Source organism: Phaeoacremonium minimum, assembly GCF_000392275.1.
Source record: "Phaeoacremonium minimum UCRPA7 unplaced genomic scaffold PA7_03_scaffold_610, whole genome shotgun sequence".
In the NCBI taxonomy this organism is placed as follows: Eukaryota; Fungi; Ascomycota; class Sordariomycetes; order Togniniales; family Togniniaceae; genus Phaeoacremonium; species Phaeoacremonium minimum.
In genome coordinates this window covers 619,078-627,847 of record NW_006921512.1, presented here as the reverse complement: position 1 = coordinate 627,847, position 8,770 = coordinate 619,078, and the positions used below count along the sequence as shown (strand labels likewise).

The 8,770-nt window shown below is 49.5% G+C and overlaps 3 protein-coding genes across 3 annotated transcripts; all 3 read right to left on the bottom strand.

Moving 5' to 3' along the window:
• Positions 1-378: 378 nt before the first annotated feature.
• UCRPA7_8855 (putative pyridoxal reductase protein) lies at positions 379-1,478 on the bottom strand (the record flags this gene model as incomplete). Its single annotated transcript, XM_007921364.1, has 3 exons — positions 379-724; positions 825-1,374; positions 1,427-1,478. The coding sequence occupies 3 exons, from the start codon at positions 1,476-1,478 to the stop codon at positions 379-381; spliced, it is 948 nt and encodes a 315-aa protein (XP_007919555.1).
• A 2,858-nt stretch (positions 1,479-4,336) lies between these two features.
• On the bottom strand, positions 4,337-5,953 carry UCRPA7_8854 (putative duf500 domain protein; the record flags this gene model as incomplete). Its single annotated transcript, XM_007921363.1, has 3 exons — positions 4,337-4,653; positions 4,759-5,634; positions 5,749-5,953. The coding sequence occupies 3 exons, from the start codon at positions 5,951-5,953 to the stop codon at positions 4,337-4,339; spliced, it is 1,398 nt and encodes a 465-aa protein (XP_007919554.1).
• Positions 5,954-6,281: 328 nt separating this feature from the next.
• Positions 6,282-7,932, bottom strand: UCRPA7_8853 (putative efflux pump antibiotic resistance protein; the record flags this gene model as incomplete). Its single annotated transcript, XM_007921362.1, has 3 exons — positions 6,282-6,448; positions 6,509-7,420; positions 7,506-7,932. The coding sequence occupies 3 exons, from the start codon at positions 7,930-7,932 to the stop codon at positions 6,282-6,284; spliced, it is 1,506 nt and encodes a 501-aa protein (XP_007919553.1).
• Between the last annotated feature and the right edge of the window lie 838 nt (positions 7,933-8,770).

Sequence of the window (8,770 nt, the reverse complement as noted above, 5' to 3'; positions counted from 1 at the left end):
TAGTTGGATGCAACTAGAAGCGGCGAGATTGGTCATCTATCAAGCTGCAAAAATGTATGACCAGGGGTATCAAGCCGGCGAATATGCCAATGCTGGGAAATACCTAGCTGCAGAAGCTGCATTCCGCGCTTGTGAAAGAGCTGTCATGTGTCATGGTGGAATGGGGTATGCAAAGGAATACCATGTTGAGAGGTATCTTAGGGAGGTATTCATCCCACGTCTCGCACCTGTTAGCCGGGAGATGATATGTAATTATATTGGAGAACGCGTTATAGGATTGCCCAAGTCATATTGATATGAATTAAAATAGTTGGTAAAACATATGGGAAAGTTTTGTTTAGCTATTCATTCATGTATTCCAGTTTTCTTAGCGATGCCTTAGCCATCTATAGGGATGCCATCCGGGTATCGGTTGCCAGACACCTTGAACTTTGCCAGGATATCATCAATCTCGGATAGCTCTTCGTTTGTGAGCTCCCAGTCTTGGGCATTTTCTCGAACTCGAGCCTCGGTCGTCGCGCCTGGAATGGGAATAATGGTAGGCATGCCAGGTTTCTTAGACAAGCCCTTGACCCAGTTTATGGCAAGCTGGGAAGATGTGCAACCTTTCTTCTTGGCTAAAGTTTCAAGTTGCTTTACCAACTCCAGATTGATTGGGAAGTTCTCTGCTTGGAAGCGGGGATAATAACGTCGAGCGTCGTTCGGCGCAAGATCATCTGCGGACCTGAATTGACCGCTTAACATCCCTGAGCCAATAGGCGAATACCTGATAAAAGACGAAGTCAACAAACAAAGCTTTCGCATCAAATCTAAGCACAACTTACGCAACCAAGGGAATGTTACACTCGGCACATGCGGCAGCAACACCATTCTCAAGAACATGTGTTGACCACAAACTGAGTTCAACTTCCACGCATGAGATCTTGGTAATCTTGGCCGCACGTCGAACCGTTGCAGCGCTGACTTCGCTGATGGAAATTCCGCCAATGACACCCTTCTTTATGTATTCATCTTCGAGAAATTTGAAAGTGATTTCAAGTGGTGTCTTGGGATCAACTCGTGCACATTCAAAAATATCGATCTTCTTCGTCCCATCAAGATCTCTGAGGATATTATCGAGGCTGCGCTTGATGCCTTCAGGTGAACCGTCTGGGGTCATCGTGTGGAAGTCGAAAGCGCCTTTGACACTTAGAAGTACTTTGTCGGCATCTTCAGGGTACTGTTTGAAGTATTTGGCCAAGAGCTTGATCGAATTCCATTCAGGAGTCCCGTAGTGCTCTCCCGCATTCCAGAAGTTGCAACCAGCTTCGAGCGCCGTTCTCAAGGCATTCACGGCCTGCTCGGGCGGGATGGGCGGATCATGAGAGACGAGGCCTGTAGTATATCATCAGCAAAATTCGCTCCCAGCGTGCACACCCATACTGACCCATGAGGCCATAGCCAGTTGAGCCGACTTGCTTTCCAAGAATTTCGGGCATGGTGATAACTTTCTCTCTGAAAGGAGGGAATACAGATTACAGAACAGGTGATAATCAGCTTGCGTTCCCAAATGCTGAGTGCTCCTCATAGTTGGCTCACACCATTATATAGGCGCGAGTGTCTAGGGCATGGTGAAATAAAGCAATGCGTCATAAGTTTCAAGACACCGTACAAGTCGAGCAGCAGAGGTCTGCCCGTTGCAATGTCCGCCAGGATAGCGGATAAGATCCTAACTCCGGGCATGATGACTTGTTTCATGATTCGTAATTGTTCACGATGCATCTGCTAAACCTTCGCGAGTTGTCTGTGACTCGCGCGATGTGGGCAGTTATGTACGAGTTGTGGATTAGGGGGTATTACTGAAGATACAGGAATGGCTTTGATTGGCTCATTCCCAATTAGGAAACATTTCTCTCATTGGCTGACCTGAATCACACTGGGCAGTGCTATGGAGCAAAAAATCTGGGCTGAAAATCAGGCAAAAAGGCGCTAGACACTAATCTGGAAGCATCTCTCTCATTGGCTGAAGGAAGAGGCGCCTTGAGATGTTGCATCAATCTGCTCTTTACGAAGCGCCAACCTCCGGATGTTGGCTTGCCAGTCTCTAGCCCGATTTTGCCGTGCGTACACCTCCATGTAATCCATATCGATGGAGGGAGATTTCACCTCCTTAAATCCATATTAGCGACGGAGATTGTCAAAGCCCGTCCGGCAGAGCTACCAAGAAGTATCAAGTGTGGAAGTGACAAGATGACCGTGCCAGTTGGATGTAGCCTTTTTTTCATTGGCATAACTAGCTAAACGTACTAGTCGGCATAGACTTCACTGTGTGCCAAAGCGCTTCTCCAGCCGCGTTATGAAGATTGTTGATCCATGGGAATCGACTGAGGCGTTTATGTAGCTCTGTCCAGTTAGCAATATCCATGGAAGATGTTGCTTTGAGGATTTCGAGGACAACCCAGGGCTGATCTGCGCCGCCCAAGACTGATATCCCACCGATGAAAAGCAGCCATAACAACAGATCATTGTCATCCTCGTCCAAGCCTCGCTTGATCACTTCTTTAAGACATTGGCCAACGAGGCCATATTTCAAGAAACGACGGCGTCCAATTTGGATGAACAATGTCGTCAAGAATACAATGAGACCTATATGATAGGCTGCTTCCAACTTCATACCCAGTGGGGAATCACCTAAGGCATGAAAGCGAACAAGGCGGTCCCCGATTGAGATAATTATTTCTTGGAATACTACCGGATCCAGTTTCGACCCAGCATCGATCAAATTGAACAAGCAAGCCACGTTAGTGACGTCAAGTAGTATTTGCTGAAGAGAGGTGTTCATGCTATTGAGCCGCGATCCATAATTGATCAGGGTTCTGTTCATGAAGAAGCCTTCCGCTGATAGCATCTCGGCAACTTCAGGCATGCGGTCTCGATAGAAGCAGGTTGTCGTGCCCCAGTGCAGTGCAAAATCTAGATCGGTCCTTTAGATTTCATAGCGTTAACAGCTGATCATGTTATGACTAGGGTTACACACTTGCAGATTTTCAACGCTAGGCCGCTGTCCCTTCCGAGTTGAGACAATCCTCCACGCAATTCTATCATCTTCTGGAGGCCCCGAAGATGAATCTCGGCTTTAGATCTTGACTCACGCAGTAGCTCTTGTACTATGAGGAAATTGACGACTACAAGGCTCGAATCAGACAAAGCCTCCGCAGTCCCGAGCCTCTGGTTAACCAAGCTGACGGCTTGTCCTAGATGGTATGAGGCGTTCGGTGACAATAAATCTTTTTCAAAGAAGAAGCCGTTCATTGTCCCCATAAGAGCTATTGAACAGTGATATGCTGCATAGAAGTTAGCGGGCTAGCACCTCGTATGTAGATTTTAATCATACAGGTCTTATCCATGAACAGCATATCAAGCCATATTGACCTTATTTGGTCGAGCGAATGACAGATCTGCGGGGGGTATAAAGCCTGCATAACAATTGAGAAGACTAAGGTGTATTAGTGTCGAATTGCTGCATGGATGTGAAAGATGTCTTACACTGGACGATATCGGGTTCGGTTTGCGGTGCTATATCGATTGTGAGTGGCAGGGGCAACATGCCATCGCTAACACTGCTCTTGGATGGAGAAGCATCGTCTCTTGAATTCTGTCGACTATCAAGGCCTGGAATGAGTGGGATATATGTGTGTCGCTGTGACTGGCCCAGATCCAATCTCGACCGTCGATGGAGTTTCTTGCCCTTGTTTTTCCCCTTCAGCGCGTGACTCCGCGCTAGCCTCCTCGTAAGCTTGTCATTCTTCGTTGCATCTATGAATTGAAACTGCTTCTGCATTTCATCCACGGCGTATGCTGAATTTTCTTTTCACTTACTCAGCCTCGTTGTAGAAACATCTATGTTCCAGGAGTCGTATGCAGGTTTGAAGTTCTACCCAAGTAGGTTTGAAATTGAGCCGCATCGGATATATTAGTGGGTTAAGTCCGCTGGTGGCGATCTACCAACTTGTGGCAGGCTAATATGTAGAGTCTAATCTTGCATGGCATTCGGGCGTGTTTTAAGGTCATCAGTCGCTGAAGCCACTAGTGCTCCAGCGGGTTAGTGGCGTTTTTAACGCTATCAACAAGACCTATGCAAACAGCAGCTCGAACTTCACTTCATTTAATCAGTGCAGCGTATGACGTGTTTCTTGTGTATAATATATGATATGTTTCAAATCGCTTCTCTTCATCACTTTGTGACAATATACTAACACCACTGTATCAAGATCTAGCGCAGATGCTCTGATGACCCGGACAAGAAGATGATTGAAATTTCATGATCGAAGAAAACTCACTCCAAGGAGTCGTTCTTTCAGGCATCCTTCAGGCTCACATCTTCGAAAGCCGGCTCAGAAGATGAAGCAGCTCTTGGTGGTAACGGTGGGGGCACACGGGCCGGACTGTTTTCGGCTGGTACTGCTCCATTAGTTGCTTTCGTCTCGATTCCGTCATCAGATCTAATGTCTTTTTCTTGCGCAGCTTGTTTATGGTTGACAGGTATCCCATCCGGGCTCATGATATCTGACTCAGCAACATCCTCATAGATACTCCGGTCATCGTCTTCTGCCGCCTCTACGTGAGCCACTCCGTTGGTAGCGTCAGTCGCGATTGGAGTAATGATGACAGGTTCTGTCTGTGTCCCAGCCTCCGATGTCGTGTATGGCCGGTCCGAGTTCCATCTCATGTGCGAATTATAACTCCCACGGTTACTTCTTGTTCCCGACCCCTCCGTACTTCTGCGGTTGAACTTGCTGTAAATGGGACTTGTAGGACTGGGGTGGTATTCAAATTGCTGACTTGACGGCCTAGAGCGAGTTGCCGCATCACGGATTTCGAGCCCTTCTTGTTCCAAAGCATGCACACCAAACGGGTCTGGATCGTCCGGATCTGGGATACCAAAGAGCTTGCCGTCGGTTGGAGCATCAACGGACACATCTCCTGGTGCCGGCTGCCCTTCTAGCTCGTCCATGAGCTCCTCATCAACGTCAGTCCGGCCCTCTGCAGCCTTCAGAGTCTCCATCAACAACTTGATTTCCGGTGGTGGATGTCGAGCTTTCCCGGCCAAGATGTCCGCAACCCCTATCGTCTCCCCATAAAACCGTGCATTTTCGTCCGTTCGTTCGATGATGACAGTGCCGTCAACCTGAACACCAGCGTAGAACCCCCGTGACTTGAGATAAGTAAATACTGGCTTGTTTACTTGTTTCCACTTGCCATCGTTCTCCAGAACTCCACCAGCTCCCACCGGTCCAGCAACTGCGCTGATCTCGCCGCCTAGAGTCGCTCGGATCTTCGTGAAAGCCTCGAGAGCCTTGCGGTTGTTGATCACCACTACGCAATCATAAATATCTACACCAACTAGGAATCCCAAGCCCGCCGTATGTAACATGATGCCGGATGGGGGCGACCAGGATCCGTCTTCCTTGCGGGCCACCAGGACGCCGGAACCGCCGGCTCCGGAGATCCACAGACCGGTACGCATTGTGGTGAAGATTGCAAGGCCAACAGCATTCTGAATGACTTTCTGTGGGATCTTTTTCAAGACCCTCTGCTTCTGCTTGGGGCCAGCTTGATCAGCTGGCTTCTCTTCCTCAGTATAGAAACCATCCTCTGTGACGCACTTGGTTAGCTTAAGGACCCTTTCGCGATTCCGAGCATTCCGTCATAGCACGGATGCTCAAACGGACACGTCAGAGTATCTCATGGGCATTTTTGGTGGCTCACTGCAAAATGATCTTAAAATCCTAGCCGCCTTATCGCTTTCCTTGTCCAAGGTCGTCGGCCAGAAAGCTTCGCTGCCGATGCGATTGGAGAGTCTGTTGACGGGCGCTCCAAGCTTATCGGCCCATCCCCACACTTTATCGAAGCCCTTCTTGCTTTGAGTCTTCGTCTTGTCCCATGAGGGCAACTTAGCCTTTACTTTCTCCATCGTCGACGATCAAGTCCAAAGATTATAAACTCAGAATGTTCTTTACCCAGTACCACATGAGATGTAATATGCCAGACGCATTGGGAATCCGATTACGTGGTGTGGCGCGCTTGTTCCCGCATTCATACTAAGCCTCGCTCTAAACTTCCGCTCGTTCCGTTTGGAGGTGCAATTGCCGCCCTGAGTCGCTGACACATTCCAAAGGATCTGTCGCGCATGTGTGCAACTTGACTCGCTCTCAATCATCGTTCGGAAGCATAGCCTCAGGGATTGCATTATCTACATTCTAATCCTCTATAATTCAACGCCATCGCCATGAAACATATCATTAGGCCAGATCTTGTCTGGCTCCTCCCTGCGCGACCACTGAAGCTACTCCAATCTCAACTGCAGCAGCTGGCGCAGCATCACTAGTGTCATTCTCCAAGTCTTTCTTCTTCTCGTCCTCAATGCCGAACTCGGTGTTCAGCTGGGTGCGGAGATCAATCTCCTTTTCTACGAAAGTGAGCAGAAATCCCAACCCAGCGAAGGCAATGCCGACCAGCCAGCACGTACGCAGCGCCCCAGTGAACACACTGATGACCTGCTGCCGCACGGCATCGTCATCGATACTGTTCAGGAAAGCGGCTGTCGCGTGTTGATAGGCGCGATCACCTGTCATGATGCTGGCAATCTCAACATTGGTGATTGACTGCCCAATGCGACGAGACTCGTTATTGAAGATCGCAGCCGGGATCGTAACGCCCCAGATGCAACCAAAGTAGCGAGCGAAGCTCCACACTCCAGTGGCCGTCGCAACCAGACTTTCGTCCAAGGGGGCCTGGACAGCTGGCAGCAGGATGCCGACGAGCCCGCCGCCGCCAATGACCGAAATTAGCTGGAAGCATACCCAGGCGGCGTCGCTCGACTTTGCGTCCAGCAGGCTGAAGAGGCCAAAGGAGACTGTAACCGCGGCAAAGCCCGCCAGTTGGAGTGGCTTGTATTTACCCACCACAGATAGGAGAACACCTCCCAGTACAGCGAATCCCAGCCCGCCAGCGAAGGTGGGCAGAGTGCTAACGCCGGATCGCATGGGAGACTGGCCCTTTACAGCCTGAAAATAAATCGGCAAGAAGTAGTACGTCCAGTACGCGAGTATGGCATGGAGAAAAGTGAGACCCAAAGCAGCCGCCGAGGTGCGATTCGACACGATTTGTCTAGGGAAGGATGGCTCCGGACAGAGTCGTGGTGTCCATTCAAAAGCAGTGAACAAAAGCACTCCGAAAAATCCCAGGCAAAGGGGTACCAAAATGTGAAATGTTCCCCAGCCATATACAGTGCCTCCCCAGGTAAGAGCAATGAGCACAGCGGCGATTGCGGCAACAAAGATGGCATTGCCGTAGAAATCGACACGTTTGAACCGAGATGACCAGCTAATGTTTCGCTCGTAGTTGACGCGGAGGAATAGGAAGAGAGCCGCAAAAGTGACTATCAAGACGTCAGAAACATAATTGTAGATGCGGTTTTCACTGCTTACCGCCACCAATTGGGACATTAAGATAGAAACACCAACACCATGTTGAACGATCGGTGATCAAGCCACCCAAGAAGGGACCTAGAGTAGCACCAATGGTGGCTCCTAGCTGTACAATAGCCATCCACTTGCCACGCTCTCGCAGCGCAACAATATCTGTCACGATCGTCTCGATGAGCAGGTTGATGCCACCACCGCCTAAGCCCTGCACGGTTCGAGCAGCAATGAGCATTCTCATGTTAGTTGCTGCACCGCTGAGACCGCTGCCGAGGGTGAAGAGTGCGACAGCGCCGAGCAACAGCAGTCGACGGCCGAAAACATTACTGGCCTGACCGAATAGCGGTAGCACAGCAACCTGCGCAAGGAGGAAGGCATTAGGAACCCAGATGTAGGCATCACCGCCACCCAGATCAGCGGCAATGGTCGGCAGCGCACTTGTGATAATTGTGCCTTCAACGGCTGACATCAACCCAGTGAGTGACAGGGTTGCGATGATAGAGTAGAATTTCCATGAACGCATTGTACCGGCAGGAGGGCCGGGCCCATCGACAGACGGTGCGGAGTTCCGATTTATTTGGTGGCTGGCTGCGTTTTGCAGCTCGTGCTCTTTGAGGGAATTCGAAGCCATGACGAGCGGCGGTGTGAATATTGAGTTTATTGTTGTTGTCGGGTGCGTTGAGTTGTTGAAGGTTGAAGTAGCTTCACGGCTCTTTATCGCCAGGGGACATTGGCAGTTGTCGTCCTGTTATGGCCTAGCGTGGATGAATCACAGTGAATCAGTGCTCAATTTTCTGAAACAAAAAAATCAGTGCACAGTGGGCGACATTGATGCTAACAGATTAGCAGGAGTTGGTCCTACTGAATCGATAGTGTATAAGTATTTTAAATGCAAGCCGCCGAGATCTTTTTCTCCTGATGGTGTCAAAGCACTGCACCTCGCAGCGATTTGTGAGAGTTTCTTGTGATAAACTTCTTCACCCGAGTGACTCTTTCACCGGTTTAATAGGAGTGGGATCGCCCAGATACGGCTCCGTAACTTGAGTTTAGAGCAAATGTGAAAGGCACTTGGCAAATTTTGTTCGGATGAAGTGGTTATGACATTAGGCATATTGGAGCCAGCACCAGAGCCCAGTAAGTAGTAAGCCTACCAACGAGAACATAGTTAGAAACGCGCCTTCAACCCAGCGCTTGTTACACATCTGTTCCCTCGCTTTCCATCCACCGTTCATTGCATTCGCATGAGGGAACTCTATCAGTGGAACCGGCTTGTCTAAGAACTTGCATAATGGCTCCCATCCATCGCA